General features: G+C 42.1%; 1 protein-coding gene across 2 annotated transcripts; it reads left to right on the forward strand.

Moving 5' to 3' along the window:
* The first annotated feature begins 6871 nt into the window (after positions 1-6871).
* MATR3 (matrin 3) lies at positions 6872-24881 on the forward strand. 2 transcript variants are annotated; one of them, XM_010161240.1, is made up of 14 exons: positions 6872-8047; positions 12381-12442; positions 12960-13001; positions 13259-13369; positions 14530-14584; positions 15055-15180; positions 15782-15907; positions 16093-16263; positions 17509-17640; positions 18936-18979; positions 19440-19830; positions 21362-21602; positions 22183-22304; positions 23811-24881. In XM_010161240.1, the coding sequence occupies exons 1-14, from the start codon at positions 7157-7159 to the stop codon at positions 23859-23861; spliced, it is 2565 nt and encodes an 854-aa protein (XP_010159542.1). In that variant the 5' UTR covers positions 6872-7156; the 3' UTR covers positions 23862-24881. The 2 variants fall into 2 exon arrangements, with proteins under 2 accessions (XP_010159542.1, XP_010159541.1); XM_010161239.1 differs by having other exon boundaries at positions 13259-13362; positions 14532-14584; positions 21209-21602.
* Positions 24882-27373: the final 2492 nt, after the last annotated feature.

The raw sequence follows: 27373 nt of genomic DNA on the forward strand, positions 1-27373 counted from the left end.
TTCCCGGTCGGCTGCTTGGCCTTTCGGCACGTAAAACGTGTTTTCAGGGGCGACGCCGCCTAAAACCGCGCTTCGCCTGCTGACCGGAACTTTACTGGAGCGCCCTGCTAAGGCTTCTGGCTCCAGCTCAGGCCTCAGGGACGGCATCTTTCCTCCCCAGCCTCTCGCAAGGCCGCTAGCTCAGAAACTGCTGGGTTTGATGTGTATCTGACATTAAGAATTAATGAATTGAGCATTAAAAATACCGTGGAAGCATCCGTTTGACTCCTCTTTCTACTCAGTTTCACTTTCACGTGGTTCAGACTCTGGTTACAGATCATGCTGCAGCGATTTTTTTTCTTTTTCCTTCCTATGGTGGATTAGTGACGTTCTGTGATTTTAATGCACATAGTTTGTTTCCAGAGTTATGAGATATAAAGTTCACCTGTGCTGAAAATCAGCAGAAGTTGAAAAGAACTTTCTGGGAACCTGAGGAACTTTGTTCTGCTAAATTAAGCATTTATGCTGTAGAAAGAAAGCTGAAAAATCCCTTCTCTAATTGTGTGGCTTTTTTCCTTTCCGTGAAGCATACCTTTGGGGAAAAAAGTGTCTGATAACTGTCTTAAACACCTGAATAGTCTTTATTCGATTTCCTCAACAGTAAATTCTTCAGGTTTTTTGAACTATCAGTGGAGTAGGTGGTCCTAACATCCTAGAGTAAGACAAGTAGTGAGCAGCTCTTGTTGAAAACAGTCTCTGTAGTTTTTGAGCCTCAGAAAAGGAAAAGGTAGCGTTTTCTGTTACTTCTTGATAAAGAATCTGTTGATCTAGTGGTTTAATCTTCCTGAATTTTGAAACATGATAATGCATTGAAAATTTTGATGTATGAAATCATACATTGTTTTTTTCAAGCTGTAGTGAAACATAGCAATACATTAAAGATGTTAATGAGAAATTAGTGAACTTCTGAATTTTACCAAAAATGCATAAAATGATTCATTACTGAATTACATGGCATAATTAAATTTGAGTGAAGGTACTGCCAAGTGAGCCTTGCACTGAGGTTTGTTCAGTGGTAACTCAATATCTGTACTTTCCCATTGTGCAGTAGGTAAGGAGATGAAATTTGAACAACAAATTCAAGAGTTTTGATTGCCTCCTAATGATTCTGGTGAGGCTTGTGATGTCATGAGCCTTTTTTGTGTGTTTGCTTGAGAAGTTGTTATCAGAAGTTACTGTGTGTTGAAAACTTCAGTTTCCAGTGTTTTGCATCTATCTAGGTATTACATACATCCTAGTGCTAAATGATGGGAAGAACAGCCAAGAGAAATTCTTAAATGCGTCCTTAAAATGTGAATATCCATGTTCTTAGAGGTAAAAACTGAAAACCAAGTAAGGAGGAGGGAAGAACAGTCAGTCAGGCTCCAAACTAAATTGAGGATTCAGGGTATAATGATTCGTACAAGGGAAACATGATTGCCACCAGGTTTATTCTGGACTGCACTTTAATAAAAATGCTCATTAATTTGGTGGGAAACAAAGAAATAATACTGTCTCTGCCCTTTCCTGTGACTTGCACACATCTGCTGAGTTTCAGTGAATGCAATGATACTTTGTATTTTAAACTTGACAGTGTTCTGGGTGGATCAGCAAATCTGGGGGAGAAGCTGTTCTAAACTGAGCTGCTAATAATTTATTTCCCTTCCGTTTATTTGTTAGTTTCTGAGTGTATTCTGGTAGCCTGGGTGCTGCTTGCATTCTTCCTTGGTGCTCTAAGTCAACAAGTCTTGAAAACACAAGCAAATACCTCACCATATTTCTGAACCAGGTGGTTTGCAAGTGTTTAAGTACCATATTGTGTAGTCATAACTTAAACAAGAGATTTTTTTATTTTCAGCCCTAAACCAGTCAAACAGCCCCTTGTTCTTCTCTGCAGCTAGAATACATCTCGACAAACCTCCTGTGAGATTCCAGCTGGGAAAGAATGCAATTTTATCCCAGCTCTGAAAATGCCTGGAGGCAGACTTAGATTCACTGATTAGTGAGAAGCCTTTTTAATCATGTACAGATCAGAATACAGACGTGTTCTGTTGTGGTGTTTAAAAAAAAAAAAAATGGTTCTCAGTTACGCTGATTAACTTTCTGATATGGTCTGGGTTTTTTGCCTCTTCTGCTCTTTTCTGTACTGTTCATTGGATTTTTTTTTTTTTCAATTATATTGTTTCTGTAAAGGAATATACTTTTTTTTCCCGTGTACTTCTTACAAAAAAAGGGATGCTTGGCTTTATTAAATTATGTAATGAACATAAATAGGAAATCCGTGTCTTGCAGTGCTCTTCTGCATTCAGGTGTTGAAAACCGTAAGTTCTTTTCAGGTTCTTAATTGCCCAAGTGGTCATTTAAATTCCACATTTATAAATAAGTCTTTTTCACGTGTAATATTCTCTGTTCTGAAGCAATGCTCTGTTACAGTAACTTCAGATCTCACATTATGTCCTCCTCTGACAAGCAGGTCACTGAGATGAAGCTGAACATAATCCTAAGAAATTGAACTCTTCCAGTGGTTCTTCAAGGCCTGAAACAGATTGTCTGATCTGCGCACAAAAAAGTGCTGTCTATCAATTTGTCACTTGGACTTCAGATCTCTTCCTTCAATAACCTTTTCTGCCATGAGGCATTGGAGAGAGCTTTGCCAAGAAGTGCATGAATTCTTCCGTAGCAGATTAGATCGCTGCGCTCTGTCACACGGAAGGGAGGAGAAGAAAAACTCTAGATTTCTACCCAAAAAGCAAGGATTGTGGATGTGAAACTTCTTTTGAGGCTTTTTTTTTCCCCAGGGGTGTGCGATCTTCACAAGTCCTGTGTTGTTACAAACTGAGGATGTATTTTTCAGCTTGCAGATTAGGTCGTGTTTTTACCATAATGGAGACTATTTGATTAAGTTCATTGTGTTTAGAGTAATTTTGAAGTGAAAGTGAAACTGACTAGAAAGTGCAAGTGTCATTTTTGAGACCTTGAGAACAGTGGAAGAGGAATGGATAAAACATGAGTTGTTCTAAGAACAAGATTAATATTAAAACTATGATATGTATGCACAGGTTAAAAAAAACTGGAAGTGGTGAAAGGAATAGGGAGCTAAATTTTTTTCAGCCTACTGGTGTTCAGTAAAAAGTGCTAATCTGAGATTATTGTGTTCAGCACAGTCAGTGTGTCCCAAATATTCACTGAATTAAACAGTTTTCAGGAGCAAAATTAATATTTATTGGGAGCAAGTGTTCTGTAAGTTTTATTGAAAAGAATTTAAAATCAGTTTTGCATGAAAAGAAAGTCCTTCTTATAGTGCTTGAAAATCAGCCTTATTTTGGCCTTTATTTGGTAGCAGTGCATTCTGTTGGATTCAAATTTCTTATTTTTGTCTGCCTTTACGGAAAATTCTTTTGCAACTTGTATATACAAAGTGTTTTTTCATTGTCCACATTTGTCTGGAAATCTAGTACCATTTTGACTTTCCACTTATTTCTAGATTGCTTTATATTACATATTTTCAAATCTTAATATGGCCAAATTTCTGTCCACAGATCTTAAAAATGTGTATCTGAAAGCCTGTCTGTTCCCAGTATAGCTGAAATTACATGCGGAACAATTAGCATAACATTTTCAGCTCAGCTAAATCATGTCTGGATCTTTAGACAGCTTTTGTTCAGTCATACTCATCTTGTTGCTGTGACTCGGTTGATGGCACACTCGCTGAAAAGCTGGCACCAGTCCGTGGGAACCTGTCTCTATCAGATCCTGCCTTGAAATCTTTTCGAAGCGATCGACACAAGAAATGCAGTCTTAGAATCACACATTAAACCTGACCATGTGGAAGTTAAACATCCTTCGGTATGATTTTTAGAGCTCTTCCCCCCCCACCTTGTTTTGTCGCCTTCATCTGATCTTAGAGAGCGGGGATGGTGAGGTGTAGGGTGCAGCAGCAATTGCAAGGTGACTGATGCGGTAGTGACTTCGAGGGTAACGCAGTTTTTGTGAGTACTCCGGGCATAGGGCAGTTAGCGGGCCAGCACACCGACTGCCAGCGTTGCGTGCTGCCTTCATCACACCAGTGTCTCACTGTCCCACTCCATGCTTTTGTATAAGACTGTTCTTTGTTTCTTTGTCTTGTTTTTCCCCCATCTTTCCTGGTGGTGACTGATGTGGTAGTGACTTCGAGGGTAACGCAGTTTTTGTGAGTACTCCGGGCATAGGGCAGTTAGCGGGCCAGCACACCGACTGCCAGCGTTGCGTGCTGCCTTCATCACACCAGTGTCTCACTGTCCCACTCCATGCTTTTGTATAAGACTGTTCTTTGTTTCTTTGTCTTGTTTTTCCCCCATCTTTCCTGGTTTTATTTTTCTCTGCTTCTTCTCTGGGTGTTTGCAGCAGCAGCACAGTACGGTTATGTAAAACCTCTGTGTGTGTGTGGGGTCAAAGCCTGGCATGTAATCAGGTTCTCTGCAGCCCAGGTCCCTGCCAGGCTGGGAATTGTTGGGTTTTGTTCTCTGCTAATCTCTCCAGAGCAGCGGACAATGAACTGCCAATTGAAAACTGTGACCAGAGGATCAGGGAGCATCTGTTCAAAGAGAAAGGGGAGAACTTTCCCGATTTAGTGAAAACTTGAATAGTGCAGGTCCTTGCGTTAAGAGCAGGACTCGGGACTCACCGTGGGGTTCCTGAGCACATGGCTGGCTGCTGAATCACTGTCAGGCTCTGGTTTGGAAAGCCCTCTGGAATGTCTGGTGTTACGAAGAACCTCGTAAGTTCAATTTCAAACCCTTCTGCAAGAGTGTGAATGAACTAGAAGGAAATTTGTATGTAAAAATGGAAGGTGAATGGGTTAACTTGTAAAATCATCATAAAGTACTTTGAAGATTACTGAATGTCTTTAAGAGAACACATGGTACCCAGGTGAATATTAGTGTTTTTCATTTAGTGTTTTTTTACAATACAGTTCTTAAATGCTTTCTATTCAGGTGTTTAGCGTGCTCAGCTTGTCCTGGGTCTCTCTCTTAGAATTTGCCCTGTCTGCTCTCCCTGTGTTTTACCGTTTTCTTCTGAAGCTTTCTGCAGTGCTTTTCTGTCTTCTGCCTCAGATACTTTTAAACTTACTTCCATCCCCATGTTTGTCAATCTCTCATTCTTAACCAAATGTGACACAATTAAGCTTACTTTAAGTGACTCCAGCATATGTGGCTCTTAAAAGCATAGCTGAAATCTGAGTTTAGATCTGCGGGTAACAGAATACGTAGCAAATGGTGTATAGCAGTCACTTTTCAAAGATGGAGTTCTGTGTGGGGTTTGTGTACTTTTATGTATCTCTCATAGAATCCATTATTTTTCGGCATAAAAGCATGGTTTTGACTGCTGCTGAGAAAGAAAACCCAAATGCTTTTCAACTTAAAGTTGACAAAACTCTGTGCACTGTTGAAAGAGGGCTCAGGATGGAGTAGGCAGTTGGGGCAGAGATATACTCATAACCTTGACCTTTTTTCTGTTTCCAGTGCCAGAGAAATTGCCTTCTGCAGGACTGGTCTCTTCAAGGAAAAGTCCTTGCTTTCATTTTGTCCTTTCCATTCCTCCCCAGACCTACCTGTTCTCTTAGAAGCTGATGTCATTTGGAGCTATGCAGTTTGTGCCTGTTTCTTTTTCAAGTGATTGTGTTTTGTGTGCATCTGCTGACGGTGCCGGAGAAGCAGAACTGCTCTGCAGAGATTTGAAAGGGCTTTACCGCATGGCGGACCCAAGAACAACGTATTCCTGGTGGAGTGTTTTCACATGTGTTGAACTGCTTTGAATTCGGTGTATCTGTCCTGAGGCTGGAAGGGTGTGGGGAGAAGTACCACAGGTTTTTCTACTCAGCACAAAAGAAAATGGACGTTTTATGAAATATATCCATTGCACCATTAAATGTACTGTGGATATTGATATGCCGTTCAGTTAAAACTTCAAGTAAATACAGTTGAACCAAATATTTGAATACTAGGTTAGGATTTTAGTGGGATGCGGGGCAGGCAGGTATCTCTGACGGTTATTGTTTCAGGATCTTTTAACTACCACATGTGGTCATGGTATCAAAGTGTCTGACCTGAACCAAGGAAGCTGGTAAGAGACGTGGACGCCGCTGTCCTGCCGGGCTGGCTGGGCGTAGTGCCATCTCCTGACTCACCTAGTGTCTCTTTCTGCCGGGGCAGGGTTTTCCGTGGGTCTCCCATCCCAGCACTGAGCCTGACCTTGTTTAGCTTGAGGTCTGAGGGTCATGGCTGCAATGTGACAGAGTAAAGAATCACTTCCTAAGTGCTGATACCAGTATAACTGCAATTTGAACAAGAGGTCTTGTTTACTTCCTGCAAAATTTAAAACTTATTATTCTTGTTCACATCTGTCTTCACATCAGTAATTTGAATTTTACTGCATAAAGATTGAATATTGTGTTTGGTCTTATTTACCAGATCTTAAGCAGAAACTTTTTTGCCCAAACTTCAGTTACTTTTAACTTTCTTTCGTCCTGTTCTGTGGTGGTATAGGTTTCGTTTTCAAATGTGTATTATATGCCAAAGTCATCTTGGATTCTATGGGCTTAAAAATTTTTGTTGTGGTCTTCTCATAGACACAGCACAGAAATGTAGGGTATAAACAAAACCATTAACCAGAGATCAAGGCTTGTATGCTAGTAAACTTTAGATGCTTTCAGACATCCCAAACTTCTGAAATTCACTTGTCTTCGGTATGAAAGTAGCTTTTTGTAGCAGAGTAGTAGTGTGTATAGGAAACCCTACTGGTTTTATCTGAAATAATATATGTAGGTTCTGGGTACCTCTTGAATCTGTTAAGTTATATAATAAAAGCCTTGTAAGATTGAGATCTTTAATGTTTTTAGATCAACATGATGCATAAGTTTAAAACTGCATCTGTTTTAAAGGGATTTATGACTAAAACTGCTTGTTTTTCTACAGACTTGTCTGGTGTTTCTCAGCTTGAAGAAGATCTGCAGTCATTATTGATCCTCTTTCTTGGCGTTACCATTTTTGAAGTGAAGTTTGCCTAGCTTTCTAGTGTGAGCTCTCTTTTCAGCCATCTTATAAAAGAGGAAAAACAAACTTTTTTTTGATCCATAAAGTAGACAAGCTATAGTTCTACAATGTCCAAGTCATTCCAGCAGTCATCTCTGAGTAGGGATTCACAAGGTCATGGGCGTGACCTCTCTGCAGGAATAGGCCTTCTTGCTGCTGCTACCCAGTCTTTAAATATGCCCGCATCTCTTGGAAGGATGAACCAGGGTACTGCACGCCTTGCTAGCTTGATGAATCTTGGAATGAGTTCTTCATTGAACCAACAAGGATCTCATAGTGCACTGTCTTCTGGTAGTACCTCTTCCCATAATTTGCAGTCTATATTTAACATTGGAAGTAGAGGTCCGCTCCCTTTGTCTTCTCAGCACCGTGGAGATGCAGACCAGGCCACTAACATTTTGGCCAGCTTTGGTCTGTCTGCTAGAGACTTAGATGAACTGAGTCGCTATCCCGAGGACAAGATCACTCCTGAAAACTTGCCTCAGATCCTTCTACAACTTAAAAGGAGGAGAGCTGAAGAAGGTTATGGTAGAGATGGCAGATCATCCACACGGGAACCACCGTACAGAGTACCTAGGGATGATTGGGAAGAAAAAAGGCATTTTAGAAGAGATAGCTTTGATGATCGTGGTCCTAGTCTCAACCCAGTGGTTGACTACGACCATGGAAGTCGTTCTCAAGAATCTGGTTATTATGACAGAATGGATTATGAAGATGACAGAATAAGAGATGGAGAAAGGTGTAGGGATGAATCTTTTTATGGCGAGACTTCGCATAACTATCATAAGTTTGACAGTGAGTATGACAGAATGGGTCGTGGTCCTGGTCCCGAGAGATCCCTCTTTGAGAAAAAGAGAGGTGCTCCTCCAAATAGCAATATTGAAGACTTCCATGGATTCTTACCGAAGGGTTATCCCCATCTGTGCTCTATATGTGATATGCCAGTTCATTCTAATAAGGTGAGTTACGCACCAGATAACTTCTGTTTTCCTTTACGTTGTAGTATCTGTTCTGTTTTTACCTATTTCTTTAATGATTTCTATAGCCTGGTTGCTTTTGAAATGATCTGAAAGTTGGTTTGAGAGTGAAAAAGGCACTTGGTTTATTTACAAGGTAATTGTTAACAAACGTTGTAAACCAGGGCTTTACATTAATGTATTTGTTTACCCAGATTGCTTAACTTCGAGTCAAACAGCTGTCATCTGCTGGGATATCTTATTTATATTTTACATCTACATGTTCTCTTAACCACAAACATCTGGCATTCAAGCAGTTTTGGGGCGGGTTTTTTTATTTTGTGTTGGTTTGGGGTGTTTTTTTGCAGTGTATCTACTGTGCTATTCAGGAAGCTAGTTTCAGCTCTCCTCCACATCTGTCTTGATTGCTGATTTATACGTAGTTAAGATGCATTCTTGCACAGTTCTGCTTTTTCCCAGTCTAAAGGGAAAAAAAAATGTAGAGCCCTGGAACTTATTTGCCAAAAATAAAAACACGTTTTAGATTAGCTCATTCTTGCCTTTTTAATTTCACTTTAACACTCTATCTCATACTATGGCTGAAATTTGTCGTCATTTTTCTCCCTTTTCACAACTTTCTTAGACACTTCAGACTCACTTTTTATTGTCACATGTTGCATCTATCCCTGTAGACTCTCCGAGCAATCAGTCTGCTGTTGCAGTATCCCGCTCTGAGTTCCTAGCAGTGTTCTTGGCTCGCAAGTAGAGTGGATCTTCGGGTGTATTCGGTTGTGCTGAGGCTTCCCTCTTAGCTTATTCACGAGTAGTTCAACTCTCTGCCAAGGTAGCAGGTTACTCAAAATGGCCTGTTTATTCAGTCATGGTTTTCAGAGCCTTCTCACTTTCAGCTTTTCCAATTTTGCTCATCTTGCTGATTTTCAGTGTACTAGGCAATTTAATTGGCTAATTGGCTAATACAGTGCCCCTCTTGTCACAATTAGTGGCTAATTAGCTTGAAGGCCTTCAATTGAGAACATAATACGTGCTATTACTGTAAAATTGATACAATGTGGAATTGCTGTTACTAACCATTTCTTTACAGTTACCTCTCAAAGTGCTGCTTCTGTACATCTAATCTTTTTGAAACACAGAGTTAATTCTGTCCCTGCCAGGAAATGATCAAACCCGTTTCAGAGCGCACACTCAAGACTCCAGCTGATCCGACAGTTCATGAACTTGTGTTGCTTTAATTACTTTGTATATAAAATAATCGCAGTAATCTGGGTTTCTTGTCTCCCATATTTGACATTTGTTTTCGTAAAAGGTTTTAAGTGTTAACAGTTTAGATGCCATGCTCAGGTCTGTAAAAGGACTTCATTTGGTTAGTTTGAAACCATAAACTTCTGAGGCCCTTGAAGATGGCAACCAGTAATCCTGTAAGTAGGGTTCTTTATTTTAAAGCCTCGTGGTTCTTAGTGTGCTTTGGTATGAAGATCTGTTGAAAGGATATCCAACCTGAAATATCTTTCCAGGTATGAGAAATACCAAATTCTTTTGAAAGCGTAACTTAAGTGGCTGACTTCTTCTGTAACGTGTAAACCCATCTTTTTTTATTATTATTATTTTAATGAATATACTTTGACTTAATCTGCTAGTACACCATAAAATATTTGAGATTGGATCATCTGTTTCTTGTGACCCATGTTTGGGCTTTGTTTCTGATTCAGAAAACATGTCACCACAAGAATTTTTCTCTTTCCTCCTTTTTTCCTCCGCTTTGCATACCTAACAGTTACAGAATTTCTTGTTTTGTGTCTCTTAACAAAATTGAATCAAGTAGAACTTTTAATCGGTTCTGAACCAAAATTTACGGAAAGCAGAAAGGGAATGCTGTTCTTAGCTGGGACAATATCACCTTACTATCGCAGTATCAAAATCTCATTTTCCCCACTTCCAAATAACAGTATCATAGAAGATGTTTTAGAAGTGCAGGATAAAGCAGTGTCTGTTTTAAGCCCAAGCAGGGGGTTAAACACCCCTGGTGTAACTTAAGCTGCCAGACTAGTCCTCTGTATTTTCTTAGTGATGTTTTTAATTGCTGCTTAAATTTGATGTGTATATATTTTTAAGACCTAGTTTGTTTTCGGTCTTAATTGTGCAGTAAATTGTGCCCTAGTTTTTTTTTTTAGGCACTTTGTCAATCTTGATCCTTTTGTCAGGGCATGAGGTGTTAGCTGTGGAGGTATTGTTTTCCCTGCTGGAGAAAGCCTGATGCAAGACCAGCAGGAGAATTTGGAGGTTAAACACTTGGAACAGTGATACATCTCCAAGGAAAAACATGGCTGTGTCCCTAATAGAGGGCTGTCTAAAATTATGTGCTTAAGTTTGGCCTAGTTTTCTGAAGAACAGTGTGTCCTCTTGCGTGCATCAATTCAGGCAAAAGGTAATCTGAGTTTTAAAAAACCCAGTTCAGATTTTCTCTGGCTTTAGGCATTCATGTTAATTAGTGTCAGTAAATATCTAATGTCCTGAAACCTCAGAGGAGTGATGCTTCAGACTGGGTAGAGGCAGGGTGTAAAGGGAAGTCCAGGATAATAATTGTATTTCATAAAATGTTAATACTTCAGATGAGCCATTGTTGTTCTGAAAACTTTGCCGGGGGGTGGGAAATCCTAAACTATGTGTCGGATCTCCTTTTTTGCCAATTTAAAAGCATTTTAAGTATAATGAGGATTGGATCTCCCGAACTTTGGCTCTATAGTTTGCAGATAATGTCTATTTTCAGTTTATAATAATTTTAAATTACGTGTTTAAATAGCTTCAAAGTACTTTATACTTGGCTGAATCAGCCACTGATGTCTTACCTCTGGTGCACCAAATTTAGAGAGGTTTTTAGTGTGTAAAGGACTGTTTTCTGTAGGACAGTACTAATGTGTAGGCTCTGCAGTTACACACCTTGTGCAGTTAACTTGAAAAAGCGGTGCTCTCGTTTTACATTTTCTTGATAAAATGAATGGAAGTTTCCTCTCCCTCCACACTCTATCTATTCTGTGTATCGTGGAGTAACATTGTCGTGTAGCTTAACAGTACTTGATGGGAGACTTTGGGTCCAGGTTTTCTCCTTTGTGCGAAGTGCGAGGTAGGCATTGAGCATGTGGAAACATTACAGTAAGCCTCAGTGTCCTCGTAGCCAGAAGCACGGCTGCAGTGTGGCAGAAGGAAAAAGTCAGGAGAGATGAGGGATAAGGAAAAAACCACGTTTGTGGGTGCTGAGCAGAAATACACATTAAAGAGACATATAAAACAGTCAGCCAGTGCAGTGTATGTGTTCACCAGCAGATGAGTGAAAGCCTCCAGTTGTTAAACTGCCCCCAAGATCTGTAATTACCTTCCCCTTCCTAAAGCTACTTGCCCCGAGTGTCTCTGCTGATCCCTTTGCCTACTGAAGGCTAGCAGTGGGAATTAGGCTGTGGCTCAGATGTGCAGCAGTGACACCTCAGTAGTTTGTTCACGTTGCAGATGCCAATATCACACAAACTAGTGCTGTAGCTTGCAAGAACATCAGGATACGGAGATCAAGCACTCTGGACTTTGGTACAGGAGAAGTCCCCGTGCCCTCTCTCCTCTTGAAATAACTAACTCCCTTATCAAAATAATCTGCAGGGAAAATGCAGACGGCCCTCATTCCTTTCTAGTGCTAAAGCCACAACCAGAAGGGATTTTACCTGGCTGATTTAGTTTAACTCCATTATTGCTCCCTTACCATCCTGATTTAGATTTTTTTTTTTCTAGATGGTTCCCCCCAAACAGTCATGAATTTTTATATTTCACCTCTGTACTTGTAGTTTGTCCTAGCTATGCACTTTCATTGATTTTAGTCTTTCCTTTCTGATTTCCTTGCAATTTCCTGGCTTTTTTATGTTTCTAAAAACTGGAGTGTTTAGTTCATGCTGCTCTTTATGAAAGTCTGAAGAATGAAGCGGAGAGAGCGGAGGAAATTCTAAAATTACTGAAGAAGAAAAAAACCTCAGCATCCAGCTGTAAAAGCTGAAGTCGCAGTGATGAGCATGTGTGCTGTAGCAGCTATGCCCTGGTAAGCTCTGTGCCTCTGAGGCAGGATCAAGCCCATCGATTGCAAGGCATTTTTCATCAGGCACCTTTTGACCCAGGTTAGGAGTTGAGATGTGCCCATTTCAGAGCCTCCTTAACGCACTCCCAAAAGATTCCGTTACCTGTGCATATGTAGAAGAGAAGCTACTGCGCTCTGCCACATGATGATGTTTAAAATGACTTTCTGTATGTGGCTGTTAATTTTTAATTATTTACTTTGCTGCAGGAGTGGAACCACCATATCAATGGAGCGACTCACAGCCGACGTTGTCAGCTGCTGCTTGAAATGTATGAATCTGAAGTACACTAAACATTCTTGTGGTGTGGGGGCAGGTACAGCTAAATGGTCAGTGACGCTGCATGAGGCCGGTTTAGAAAACACGCTGTGCCGTGGAGGGAACAAAAACACGCGACTTAAAAGAGCATCTTCAGGACGGAAAGGGATCTCTGTTCCTAACGTGAACCCTATTGATCCATATGTAACATTTTAAAGAGATGGATCTTGAGTTGAGAATCTGTTGGAATGTTTTACTGGTCACTGGTACCAACCTCTAAATTCCTGTTGTACAACGAACTGTGCAGTGTGTGTTAGGAACTGGCAGGCGTGTTACGTGTAGCGTAGGTGGTTTCTCAGCGAGAACAGCCCTTCTGTTGTGGCCGTAGGTGCTGCTCCTGTCTCTTGCAGTGGGCAGTGTTACTGTCTGTTTTATCGGTGTTAACATGCAGAGGTGTTGCTGCTGGTGTGAACGTTACTACGTAGGTAGAGGGGACTGTATTTTTCTTAATATCTTTTGCTTCTTTTTAGATACCCAGAATGGAATCCTGACAGTGATTCAGGGCATGGAATGTAAGTAGTAATGAATTTTAAAGTCCTTGTAGTTTACTTGAGGCAGAGGACATCAATAACAGTTTGTATGACACAGCATACCTCCTTTTCTCCAAACGGGTACCTCCCTTGGTTTCCTGCTAGCTGAAGAGCAGCAGTAAAAGTAGCTAAAGCTAACTTCTTGGATGCTCTGCAGGCATTAGTTGTGGGGTTTTTAGCAATGAAAGCTTTGCAGTTTTTTGGTTTAAACTTGAGCTGTTGTTTTCCCCTCTTTCCAGGGGTGATCCCTTTATGTTGCAGCAGTCCACAAACCCAGCACCAGGAATTCTGGGACCACCACCACCCCCATTTCACCTTGGAGGACCTCCTGTTGGGCCAAGAGGTAACATCAACAGGCACCTGCTTTTACAGGACTTAAGTTCTTGGTGTTTTTGTTCTTGTATTAATTTGTTACCAGTGTCTTAGAACAAAAAAACAACCCACCCACTTTTCTGAGCAGTGGAACTGAAATACTTTGGTTCCTCACTGGCCAAAAGCTCATACTCAGATCCCACACTTTGACCTTTCTACCATCTGCTAGCTGTCAGCCGCATGATTGTGGCTGTTCTTTTTTCTTGTTGTTAAGTGGTATTTGATTAATCCACACATGTTTTGGATCCTGTTTTTTCCTGTCTAGAAGTTTTTGTGTATCTTGTTTAGCTACATGTTGGTGGTTGGGGGTTTTTTGTGAAACTCTTAAGAATTCACCTTCTGAAGTGTTCTTTTTGTTTGTAATTTCAAATGAATTTGACAAATAGATTTGAATAGCAGCTGAGAAATGGGAAGATAGCTCATGCAAGCCTTTTCTTCACAGGAAGCAGGCTAAGGATCAGGTTCTTGCCTGAAATTACTTCCTACCTTTTAAATAGTTTGAGTGACTAAAAGAGCAAAACTAATTAGTTTGCCTACGTATCTTGACAGAGTACAAGTGTTTCAGACACTATAAACAAATCTTAGATGACAGATGCATTCATACTTAATTTAATTTAAACAGTATTGTTAATTTTTCAAAACATCTCAGACAGTTTGGCTCCATGTCAGGTACGAAAGGCGCTTTTCAGGTGTTTCCTAGTAAAATGGGCAGTATGATAGAATTTGTGTTGTTTTAAAGCCAGAGCTAGGAGTCTTTTTCTACATCTAAAACCTCAGTTGTAAAAATCTGTCTACAGAGATGTTTTGCTATGTCAAATTTTACTCTAAAAGAGAGGGTTGTTTTAATGGGCTTTACTTACTCTCTGTTATTTCTGTACATCAGTAAATGCAGCTCTTTCTCTAATGTTAAACTGAACCAAAAGATCAAGAAGGAGGACCTGAAGTTACAAGAGCTCTGAAATGTATGAACAGCCTTTTCAGACTGTAATGAAATAATTAGTTTTAATCAAGTTTTAAAAACTTGATGTCATTCTGGTTTAGTATTACAAGTGACTTGCATCTCACGGACTTGTGAAGGGACATGTGAATCGCAGTCTTAGAGCTGGAACTGAGCTTGCTCATTCTTTTCATTTCTTAAAGGAGCTGGAAATGGAAACATGCAAGGACCGAGGCACATGCAAAAGGGCAGAGTGGTTAGTATAAAAAATTGTTGGCTTTATTTCAGTTTTATGCAAATACGCTTTTTGCTTGTTTTCATAAGGGTTTTTTGGAATGAATGGATTGTCTTTAAAAGAGAAGGTTTGGGATTTACTTGTGTGGCAATAACTGGAGCTTTGGAATAAGACTGGTGTTGCGTGGTGCCAAGTTCTCCCCAAAATACGTGTTCCAGAACTGCACAGACCATATTTAAACATTCTCTTATGATGAAGCTGTGGGACACGAACATACAGAAAGGCAGCTTTGGCATGGCAGGCATCTTCCTCTGTGTAAATCTCAGGAGGTTCTGTGCCTTTTCTATAGACTCCTCATTTTGGTTACTATTGAAGATTTAAAAATGGGGAGTGGGAGCACAACTAGAAAGCAGAGGAGACAGACTTTCTTTTTAGGTTGGCTGATACATGCCGTCTTTTCATGTTGTGTGTGCATGCTTTGTCTCCAACAGGAAACAAGCAGAGTTGTTCACATCATGGATTTCCAGAGGGGAAAGAACTTGAGATACCAGCTGCTTCAGCTTGTTGAACCATTTGGGATAATTACAAATCACCTGATTCTGAACAAAATCAATGAGGTACGGTTGGTCCTTCAGTACTGCTGTTGCACTGCTTGGTGTCTCTAGTACACTTACTGTCTGAGCTGAATCCTTGTAAAAGGATGGGCCCCGCTACCAAGCGAGATGTCACACGTGTGAAAGGGAGAGTGACTAGTATGTTTCTTTCCAGAAATACTGTAGTACTGCATTTTATCCTCAATATTGTTAAAACTTCCTTCTTGTTGGTTGTTCACGACTTTCTCATACACTATGCTAGCAAACTCTGTACTTGTCAGTTTTCAGAGAATATTGGAACTTGGTCTTAGTTTGGATTATAGTGTGTGTTGTATTTTGAAGGGTGGAAAAAGCCAGTATCACATCAGGGAAGAAAGCAGGAAGCAATTAAATGTTCTGAACCCAAATGTAGGTGGAATGAATGTAAACAAACCAAATAGTTCTGTTTGTGCACCTAAATAAAGTCTGTGACATTCATGCCAAGGTCAGTTAATGTTGTAACCAAAAGGCAATTTTCTTTTTTTGGATGCAGCTATTTTTACAGGAAAGTAAGGAAGAGCTTGAGGTTTTTAAACAAAAATATTCATGACGGAGTATCGCTTAATCTGTTTCTAAATAATTCCAGGCATTTATTGAAATGTCGACCACTGAAGATGCCCAGGCTGCAGTGGAGTACTACTCAACAACACCCGCACTCGTATTTGGTAAACCAGTCAGAGTCCATTTGTCACAGAAGTACAAAAGAATAAAGGTAAAACTTTTTAACTTTAACTTTGCCCTATCTTAAGCTGAGCAAGTCAGGGTTAGGAGGCCGTTGCGTTTAAGTTATTCTTAATTTATGTACTTCTCAGCTGTATCAAGTTAATCAAGAGACAGCCACCATGGATGTTTTCTGTAGTATATACTTCTAAAAATCTCCTTCCCTCTTAATTTTAGAAACCCGAGGGTAAACCTGACCAAAAAACTGAGCCGCCAAAACCAGAACTTGGTCGTGTGATTCACCTCAGCAATTTGCCTCATTCGGGATACTCTGACAATGCAGTGCTCAAACTGGCTGAACCGTACGGAAAGATTAAGAACTACATACTCATGAGAATGAAAAGCCAGGTAACCGACTGTAGGGACATAGGTACATACGTGAAGATTTGAAACGGAGGTTTTCAACTGTGAAGAAATGACATGCCTTTAGTTGGTGTAGACTTTCTCCTCTAGCATAGATCTGGGATCATTAGAGGACTATGTAGGTGGTGTTCTTGCTCTACAGCTTGCTGCGAAATGTTGCTGTAACGTGAGCTGCTTTAAGAACTGGCCTCAGCTGTGAAGAAGGTATATTTAGCACTGAGACTTCATGTTTTTGTTATGCAGATTTCTGAGTCTTTTTGAGGCTGAAAAAACATTACCTGTGAAACCTTAACAAATGTACTCCACTATTACACGTTTCTTTTGTTTACCCTTTATTTTTCATCGTGCAAAACTAAGCAAAAGCAGTCCTGCTGCGGCTCTCTAAGATAAAAAGTTAGCACGTTGCACATGTATAGTAAAATGCTTTGGATGTGCGTGACTTCTGTAACTACACAAGACTTTAAAGTATTTAGTTCTAAATTTTTTTGAGCTTTGCAGTCCCAGTGTGTTGCTCTCTTGAATTAAATAGGAAATTCCAGTGCTTTTCCGAAGAGATGAGTACCTGAATCCCTAATGCCACATGTGGAATGAAAAATTACTAGAATCTATTGTATGACCACTAGGAAGTCCTCCCTGACCTTTTATCACTGGAAAACCAAAACCCGTTGCTGTCCAAGTTGGATGCAGAAACAGCTTTTTTCTATCTGCCAGTGATACTCCAGCCCAGATGTGTTTTTAACAGCTTGTTCTGCAGGCTTACTGTGCCAGAGGCTTGTTTCTTGGAGGAACACCTCAAAAAGCAGGGCTTAGACCAGCAGCTGCTGCCTTTCCGTTTTGGGCTTCTCTCAAAAAATAAAATACTGGGCTGGTTTCTCACCTACCCTGGAATTCCCAGATACTTAGGCACCAAATAAATGAGTTCCACTGTCCAGATGCCTTTTATTTGGAATAGTATTCTACTTGGTGGTGACCTTCCTCCCTGCCCCAGATTATTTAAATGCCTGTTGTTTCACTTCAGAACTTTGTGTGGGGCAGATATTACTGAATGGGAAAGCTGGGTATATAGAGTGCTTTGGTTTAAGATGTACGGCTAGTTTGGAGACGATGGATGTAGCTGAATCTCATGATTTTGTTTCAGCTTCTGGGAGTGGTGTGTTCTAAGTAAACTGCTTTGCCTGTGAGGGTTACGTATCTCAGCGTTGTTCTTAACATGTGTCTGAATCTTTCCAGGCTTTCATTGAGATGGAGACCCGAGAAGATGCTTTAGCTATGGTTGAGCATTGTGCCAACAAAGCCCTTTGGTTCCAAGGCAGATGTGTGAAAGTAGACTTATCTGAAAAATACAAGAAACTGGTCTTAAGGGTAAGCAATGTTTTTAGTTGTGCATAAAGGTGTAAAGTGAAGTAGAAGGCAGGCGTTGCTTGTTGAGAATTCAGTGCTGCTTGTAAAAGGGAAGGATTCGCTTTAGTATTTTCTGGCTACTTAAGTGCAGTTACTTAGTGTGAGTGTGGTGTTAGGAGGCCTAGAACTAAGTAAAAGGATTTTCCCTGCATATTAAACAAACCCCAAACAACTCCTCAGATTTTAGAGTAATTAACATAGTAGATTTTAATTAAAATTTCTCCATTTAGAGCGTTCTATAACATGGGTTCTTCTTTCTCATCTCCCTCTGAAAATGAAGTGACTGCTGGGTGGCAGAAATTCTTGGCTGAATTCTTGGCTTTTCTCACAGCCGCTGGGCACTGTGTCTCTTTTGTTGCACACGTTTACTTCCATGTAAACTAGGAAGTACTACAACAGCATGTTTCCTCTGTTGGATGCCACCCAAAACCCTTCTTCATTTGCAGCAGAAAGCTTTTTGGTGCCGATTGTTGACACTCCCCCAACTACCTAGACGGACAGGTTTAGTCTTACGGTCTTAATTTTTTAAGAACAAGCTTTGTCAGAACTTGGGATGTAACTGCACCTTTGCACATGCAGCTTCTATCAAGGAGGAGAGGGTTGGCTGATAGCTTTTGAGGTTTTTTGATGTATCATCAGGCTTGTAATTTTAAGGCTTTCTCCATCAGACTAGGACACTTGAGAAGCAGAACTGTGAACTGTCAAGCTGTCGGGTGAAATACATAAGAGATTTGTTGTGGAGTAGGAAGAAATCTGAGTATTGCACATGATGGTGCACCAGAAATGAACACTTTGTGCCAAACTCAAATACTCCACATTACTACCATACAAATGGAGTTTCCTATTCAGTAACTCCTAAATACATGTTTTGGGTCTCCAAAAGCTTTCTGTGCAGCCCACTTCTAGTGACAGGGGGAAGGGCACAAAGGCTGATTTGTGTCGTTGCCTGCACCACCCTGTATCAGCTCATAAACAAAAGGGGAGTTGTATATGACTTTTTTGTTGTTGTTGTTGAGCAAGATAGCCCGTTTGGTTTTTTCATTCATGGTAATTATCAGTTTTTCAATAAAGACAGGAGATGGTAAGGTCCTGTGTAACATAATAGCAGGTGGTTGGTTGGTTGGTAGGTGGGCATGGTAAGAGTACCCGTGGATTAAGCGCTTGCCTAGATTGTGCTGTCTGGTCTGAGTTAATGCTGCAACAGCTGGATAAATGATACTCTGCTGTGACTCACAGGGGTTTTGTTTTTGTTTTAGATTCCCAACAAAGGAGTTGAACTGCTGAAAAAGGATAAAACTAGGTAACTTCCTATTGCTGAAGTATAGTGTTGTGTAAAAGAAATATGAAAAAACCTTATCCAGACTAGAGCTTATGCAGAAGAAATCAGGCAAGCTCCTGACTTGACAAGATCAAATCGTTGGTTGTTGTGTCCGGGGGTTAACTGTATCTAATATGCTACCTGCCCTCTTCCTCTATTGATGGAGACTTCACAGCCTCTTCAGGCTCCTCAGGAAGTCTTTTCCAGTCCTTAATTAGCCTTGCCTGCCTGCAGTTTGAACCCCTGAGCAGGTGTTGTGTCTTGTAAGGACAGTTCCTCCTTGCAGTAGCCTTTTGTGTATTTGAAGCATGGTGTCCTTCGAGGTTTCCCTCAACCTTCTGTTTTCTCAACTGAAATGCAGCCTTTCTCGGGAACCTACCTTTTGTTAGTCATTTCTGGCCTCTCTTCAGGTTTACAAGCAAGTATTCTCTGCTCTTTACAGAAAGAGAACCTATTCTCCAGACAGCAAAGATGCTCCAACCGATAAGAAGGCTAAACCAGATGCTACTCAGAAACCTGAAAGTGGCAGTGCAGAAGAGAAAGTGAAAGAGGAGAAACCAGATGATGCTGCTGAGCCATCAGTCGCTAAAAGTAGTGAACAGGCAGACCAAGACGAGCCCAGTTTACTCCTTGAATCTGAAGACGAGCTGCTGGTGGATGAGGAGGAAGCAGCAGCACTGTTAGAAAGTGGCAGCTCAGCGGGGGATGACGCAGACGTTGCCACTTTAGCTGATGTGACTACTGAAGAAAAGAAGGAGCCAGCTGAAGATGTGTCCGTAAAAACTGAGGGAAATGTTGTGGCCAGTCCAGCAACAAAGAAAAAGCTTAAAAAGGTAATCATGTAGCAGGGTACCTGAGTGTGGAACACCCTGTCTAACTTAGATAAGCACACCAGAGTACATGTTACTGCAGATCTGCTGTGGGTCTTTAAAACGTGTGCTTGGCACGTCTGAAGGGAAGTGGGTGGTAAAGCTCCTGTGTGGAAGATCCCTTGGATACAAGTTGCTGATGGAATGAGTTAGCAATCACTGTTTCTTTTTTCAGGTGTGCTTCTTGTGGGCTTCTACCATGTCACTTCCTGGGGTTTCCCTTGCTTTTCTCTTCACCCCTTTTTTCACTAAGCAGCTCTTTTCTCCTCATCAGTTTCTCACGAGACTGACTGTAGTCAGTGGCTCTTTCAGGCACAGAGGAGAACAATGACATTCAAAAAATGATTTATCTGGGGCTGGAGGCTGACCTAGATGCAGACAGAATTGTAGGTACACCCGCTCACTATGCTCAGACAGGTGGGCAGGTCCACTGGCCGTTAGCCACGGCCCGTTGGAGAAAGCAAAAAACCAAGGCAGTTCAGGGTGTCTTCAGTCTTAGGCTACTTGCTGTGAACTTCATTTTCCTCAGCAGACAGTCCCACGCTCCGGTGGTTTTTCATGTCCGACCAGCTGCCTTTTTTCCTGTTTAAATCACACGCTGTCGTGTGGAGTAGCACGCAGAGTTTTAGTAACATTATTGACTTGGAATGCTGTTTTGCAAAGAAGTAAGGGATGTTCCTTATTCTTAATGGATGAAGCATGCCTGGCTTTCGGTTCTGAGGGATCCTTCCCAAGGAAGCTGGTGACAGGGTGTTGGGGTTAATTCTGCATGAATTCTTCTCATAATAAACTGCCTCAACCCCCCGACTTGCTTCCCTGAAGAGCTGCAGATGTAAAGCTAATGCTCTTGCGGTCCCGCTCAGGAGCGCTGCTAAGCCTGTGGGCACAGAAGTGGTCTGTAAGGTTTTACCTCTTACCGAGGCATGAATCTGAGGATCTTTTGGGACTGTCTCAAATAGAAACAAAACTTGGGCATTCCCAAATGGCTCCCACTTAAAACACTCCTCTTAGAAGGACTTTCAAAGTAAGAATAGAGCAAAAAGATACTGCAATTCTCAAATTGAAGATCAGACGTTGATATGATAAAACAGCGGTCCCTCTTGAGGGCGGGGAGGGGAAATTCTGGAATTCAGCACTTGATTCTGGGACAGTGAAGTACATTTAAAGAGAGACTGTTACACCTCTGCATGCTTGAGTAACGTTTTGAGTGAGGTGGGTTCTGAAGGAAGAATTGAAGCACTTTTCCTGGGGAGTTGGGAGAAGACCCCTCTTCTAAAACTTAAGACAGTTTGAGGGAAACATTTAACAGTAAGCTGACGTAAGGAAACCGTTTTCTCCACAGCGATACGTGGGTGGCTTTCCACGGAGCATGGAAGGTTTTGTCACTCTAGATGAGGTGGGTGATGAAGAAGACTCGGATCATCAAAAACTCCGCAAGTCGGGTCTGGCAGTAAAATCTGCTGGCAAAAACGATGATAGCTTGGCAGAAATCAAGGTAGACAAGATGGAGGAGCCAGAGCCGGAAAACGAAATGCTAGAAAACGGAACCAAAACCGAAGATAATTTGAAGGCTGAAACCGTTGAAGCTTCTGACACCACAACAGTACAGGATACTGAGAAAAACACCCATGAAAATACAGACACCCAGAATGAACAGGAAACGAAGAATGTCCCGGAGAAACCTCTTGTTCCAGATGAATTTAGGATTGGGCCATACCAGCCAAACGTTCCTGTTGGTAAGGCTCGCTCTTTCTCTTTTCAGACATGTCTCTGCATTGCAGTAGCCTTTCTCATCCCATTTGGCTTTTATTTGTGGCAACGCATTGCCTCTGAGCCTATCATTTTAGGGCTTCCCGCTCTTCTCCCCTTCATTCCTCCCCTAACCCTAGTATTTTCTTTCTTTTCCCTTATTTTCATACAGTTCTCCATAACACTTTCCTTAGGCAGAAATTAAATTGGAAGAGGTATATTTTAGCAACACCAATTCAATTAATAGCACAAATTGCAGTAGTGGTAATAGTTTAGATTCATACTAAATACTCAGAAACTGATCACGGAACGTTGTTAGTTCTTTTGACGCAACAATAAAATGGACCCTTAATCTGAAAGGTTGATTTTTAAGTTTCTAAAAAAAGGCCTGCACATATTTAGTTATTACTAGGCCCTGGCTTGAATAAACTAAACCAAAGAGTTTTAAAAAATAAAGCAGCTTTTAATGTAAAGTGAATTATGGTTTTAAGATTTAGCTGAAATGACGTTAAAAGAAATGATATAGAGTAGATCTCTTAGTTTATTTTGTGGTGTTTACTTCTCTAGGTGTGAATTATGTGGTACCCAAAACAGGGTTTTATTGCAAATTGTGTTCCCTGTTCTACACAAATGAAGATGTTGCAAAAAAGACCCATTGCAGCAGCCTTCCTCATTATCAAAAGTTGAAGGTAAGGCAAAAACTTGTTCATTTTAAACGGCGTGATTCTTTCCTGGGGAATAGATCTGAACGAGACTGGACCAAGGAAAAAAAAAGCTTTCAGGCAGTGGAAATTGGCTTATTCTCTCCAAAACTTCATCCTTTGACAATAATACACAGGATACACATTTTAAAGACGGGCTCCAACATTTTTTGTCAATTTGGATTAAAGCGGGCATTCCGATTGGAGTAAAGGCCAAGCTTAGAAGTAGTGGCGCAGAGTAAATACAGGTGACTCGGATCCCTTCCAGTTGTTCCTCTGGGAGTGTTTGTAACCAGTCACCAGACCTTAAGCTGAAGATTTTACATATTTAAAAACCCCGTATTTGCAACTTCTGATTTTGTGAACACGTTTTACAATTTCTAATTGGCTTAGGTATCACATGATTGCATGGCATGAGTGATAGTGCTGCTGCTGTATCTTTGTGTACTGTGAGCTGCTTTTGAGTATCCCCTCCGAGAAAGGGAAATCCTAACCGGAATTCTGGTAATAATGCAGTGTTCACGTGAACGGATTTCACAGGAGTTGATCGTGGAGCTGAAAACAGAGCCGGCGGGCCCATAGAAAGGGAGACGGTGGCATCTCTGGCTCAAAACACTTGCTTTCTCCTTTATGGGGACCCCTAAACAATGTAGGGCCCTGAAGGCAGATGGCAGAAATAAATGTCACAAAGCAAACCACATCAAGGAGTAGATCAGAAAATCAGTTACTGTGCAGAATCTTGTACAAAATCCCACCTCATCCATCACCCATAGCTTTTTTCTTTTTTTTTTTTTGTTCTCCATTGAGGTACTTGATTTTTGGGACTTGACGTAAAAGGAGAAGGGGGGGAATAATATTGATTTATTAACTTTATCACTTAAATGAAACATGCTTTGATTTGCTTTTTCCATGGCACAAATGACTAGCCAGCTGCTCTTGAATGACTCTGTAACATGGGGGAGGGTTTGGAATCGGGGAAGTAAGGGGGGAAATGCAGCTTTTTTTCACAATGGCAAGGCACTTCTCTAGCTGGGAGCCTCGTTCCCTTTGAGAGCAGCAGGAGTAAATAAACAGATGAATTAGTGGCGCTACCAAACGTCATGGAAGCGATAACAAGTTCCTCAAGCACCCAGAATAGCCCTTCTCCAGGAGGGTGAGCTGTTTTGTCCCTGGCTGTATAGGTGGCCAGTTCTGACCAGGTAAGTGGCGCAAGTCCATGATGGAAGGGAAGGTGATTCTCTTGGCTTGCCAGCCTGCAAGGAGGGCGCTCACGGCAGGCCCGGGTAGAGGCTTGGTGGTGGTGAGCTCCCTGTTTGGTGACCTGGTGATTATGGTGCTTCAGGGTAGGGAGAAGTGCCAGTCTTGTTAGTCCTGACCGTTGCAGCTAGTAGTCGCAGGGTACAGCCTGAAAGCTGGAGTGCTGTTTGTTACTGATGTCGTGGCTGTGAGGAACTGTGAAATATAGCCAACGTACCGTTGCTTTCTTTTCAACAGAAAATTCTGGATAAAATGGCAGAAGACCACAGGCAAAAGAAAGAAGCTTAAAAGGAAGGAGGGATGTAAGGAAAACAGTGGCTTTGTTTTTAATGTTAATGTTTTTTAAAAGCAGTACAAGTAGTAGATGGAAATCCCGTATTCTTTTCTGGTTTAGTGAAATACAGTAGGCATTATAGGTCTGTTCATGTGTTAAATGTTGTAGCAAAACGCATATGAATTTAAGTTTGTGACAAAAAAAGTTCATGTTTGTAATGTGAGAATGGCAACAAGTTTTTGGTTTTGACACTTCAAGCTATTAAAAATCTTGCACCCTTGTGGAAAGCTCATCTATGGGTAGAAAGCTCCGTTTCATTTAAACTTACTACTTTCAAGCTTTGGAAATTGTCTTTCAGTTCCATTCTCAATAAAAAATGAAAAGTCACACTGTATTTTTGTTTTATCTAGAACATTCCATGTTTCAGTCTGAGCCTAGCCGATATTTAATTTGGAGTGTAGGGCTGTCGTTGCATTTCACTTTTGAAAAGTCTTTAAATCTAAGTTGCATTTTTAAGTGTTGAATTGCAGTTTCTTTTAATGTCATTGCTGTTATATAGCAAATAGGAAAATTAGTGATTAGTCAGCTTTACAGCCTTGTGATTTTTTTTTTCCTAAGCTCTTCGTAAACTTTCCTGTTCAGCTATTCTGTGTATTTTTAGTGAAAAGTAAATGCCCATTCTCCTCTGACCAGTATTATTTCCTTGAGCTCTTCCTGCTTTTACTTGAATCCTGTAGCTGTCGTACATCCCTAGTATATTCAAAAGCAGCGTTTGAGTCCTGAAATGTAAAAAGGTATCTTTATATTCTTCACATGTAATTTTTCATACCTGCATTTTAAAACAGTTTTTGTTAAGATCTGGTTTGGTCAAGAATCCTTAGAACTGTGCTCTTCATAATGTACCTGCACATGTGACAATGTGAACAGGAATTTGCATGTGTAACCTGTGTTCCTCTGTAGTTTTTGTTCTTTACTGCTTACTTGTGAATTGGGGTTACTAAAGTGATCTACCAATAAACAAAGCTAGGCCACAGTAACTTGTCACCGACGTTTGGCATGTTAACCGATGTGTCTACTGAACTCTTTACTCCCGTGTTCATGGGACCGCGCTGAAACTCCTTCAGACGTGCATGTTTTAACACCGGGTGTTGAGCAGCTTACCGCATCACTTTTCTCTTTCCTAAAACCCCCTCTCTTTCCAACCAAATTTGAAGTATCCCGTGTTACAACACCGGTGGGGATATTCTGCTGGCAGTTGCAGTTCTTGGGTTGGGGGGTGCTGTCATCACAGCCGACCTCGCCGCTGGGCACCTTCCCGTGGACAGACCTGGCTGGGGCCAGGGTCTTGCTGAGCCTCTTGGCCAGCAGAGAGGCGTCAGTGCTACGAAGGGGTTTCACGTGTGGGAGCCTGAGCTTTAATGACGTTAACTTGAGCGAATCCCTCTAGCAGATGGCGTTAGTGTGCAAAACTGAGTGTTTGTATGAAATGCATTAAATGTGCTGCAGCTCTCCTGGGCCCCTGAAAGAAAGCGCCAGCAGCAGCCGTGCAGTCAGTCCTGCTCTAAGTCACAAGGGCGTGCTCGGGCCCCCGCTTGCTCACAATGCCATTTGTGCTCCAAGAGGCTGCACTCATCAGCCGAGCAGGGCCCTGACTTCAAAGCAGTCAGCCGTGTTGGCAGTCCTCTCCCTGCCCTCCAGACTGGGTAGGCAGGAGTCTGGTTCCAAGCTCTGCACCTCCCCCAAGCATTTTTAACACTCCTTCCTCACAACGTGCACCGCTGGCTAAGGTGAATGTCTTACAGCTCCACAGCTCTGGGCTGTCTCTAAAGCACCGGTGTGTAGCTGTCACCTGCATTTTAAATGGCTGTGCGGTTTGATCTCACGCCTGCTGTCCTCAGCCTCTTACAAATGCTGTCTGTAACTGCTGGGGGATGGTACCTGTTCGGTGTCTGCACGCAAAGGCATCCCAGGAGCAGAGTTAGAATCATGGTTTGGGTTGGGGGGGACCTTAAAGACCATCTAGTTCCAACTCCCCTGCCATGGGCAGGGACACCTTCCACTAGACCAGGTTGCTCAAAGCCCCATCCAGCCTGGCCTTGAACACTTCCAGGGATGGGGCATCCACAGCTTCTCTGGGCAACCTGTCCCAGTGCCTCCCCACCCTCTCCGGGAAGAATTTCTTCCTGATATCTAATCTAACCCTCCCCACTTTCCATTTAAACCCGTTACCCCTTGTCCTGTCGCTACAGGTCCTTGTAAAAAGTCCCCCCCAGCTTCCTTGTAGCCCCTTCAGGCACTGGAAGGTGCTATAAGGTCTCCCCGGAGCCTTCTCTTCTCCAGGCTGAACACCCCAACTCTCTCAGCCTTTCATCACAGGAGAAATAATTGTGGGAGTAAGAGCAGGGTAGTTTTGATTATTTTTTTTTAAGGATGACCCTTGCAGGGGTACTTTAGGTTTTACTTGGCTAGAAGGCAAGGTCAGCGTATGACAGGCCACAGAGAAAGCGCCTGGGCCCCGAAAAGAGGGTGGTGACCAAAACGGTCAGTATGCACAGCTTGGTTCAAGGGGGAGCGAGCCCCCAAAAATCTGAGAAAGCCCAGGCTTGCTACGGGGAGTTGGCTACCCCCTCCTAAACTGTAGGAGGAGGGAAGCGAAGGGCTGAGCAGCAGAGCGTCACTGAAGCTGTTGTCCTTGGATGCGGCAGCCTGCGTGCGCGGTGCGCTAACGCAGGGGCCTTCCCAGCCTAACAGGAGATGCCGTGCGACGAGTCGGGCTGATTGTTGCTTGTTCACTTACAGTTCTGAGCCTGAAAAAACCTGTTCTCCGTACAGCAACTCTTCACCCGCTAGCAGATTTCGGGGTTATCCAAGGTTGCTTGTTGGCCCTCAGTAACGTACACGGTCGGGCTTTGGGGTTGCATGCGGGAAAGGTTTTCTGCCAAACAGTTCTCAGCCTGCCTTTGGGGCAGATTCTGTGCTTCTTTTGGGGTGGGCTTACACCTCCACCGTACCCACGCAGACGTGGAGGGGGTTTGTGTTTTCACTCCCAGTCAGATCGTGTCCATCAGTGGCTTAGATGGAACCAGGGGTCCTTCAGCTCTCCTCAGTGTCTAGTTTCCTTGCTCTGGACGAGACTGCGAAGGTTTGAGCACTGGAAAACCCGTCCCTTGGCAGAGAATTTGGGAGGATGGGTAATGGGTGGGGTGCAAAGCATGGCTCTGATCTTTCCTCAGATCTCTGCACTGCTTCTCGCAGGTCGCGCCTGAAGGAGAGCGTGAATTCAACCCTACCTTGAAGAAAAATGGAAGGAAGAGGAAAAATTGCGTTTCCACCCCGTTTTGTAAATAGGTTGAATTCTCAGCACTTCATGCCGGTCGCAGAAAGGGTGTTTATTGCCTCCCGGTTCCCACAGTGGAGCCTTACAAACGCCTGGGTCTAGCGCGGGAACGCTGGCGTGTTCCCGGCGGGCCTGAAACTGCCCCCGCCCCCGGAGCCCGGGCTCAGTGCTCGGCCCAGGTCGGTGGGT

Source organism: Eurypyga helias, unplaced genomic scaffold (genome assembly GCF_000690775.1).
Source record: "Eurypyga helias isolate BGI_N326 unplaced genomic scaffold, ASM69077v1 scaffold24121, whole genome shotgun sequence".
In the NCBI taxonomy this organism is placed as follows: domain Eukaryota; kingdom Metazoa; phylum Chordata; class Aves; order Eurypygiformes; family Eurypygidae; genus Eurypyga; species Eurypyga helias.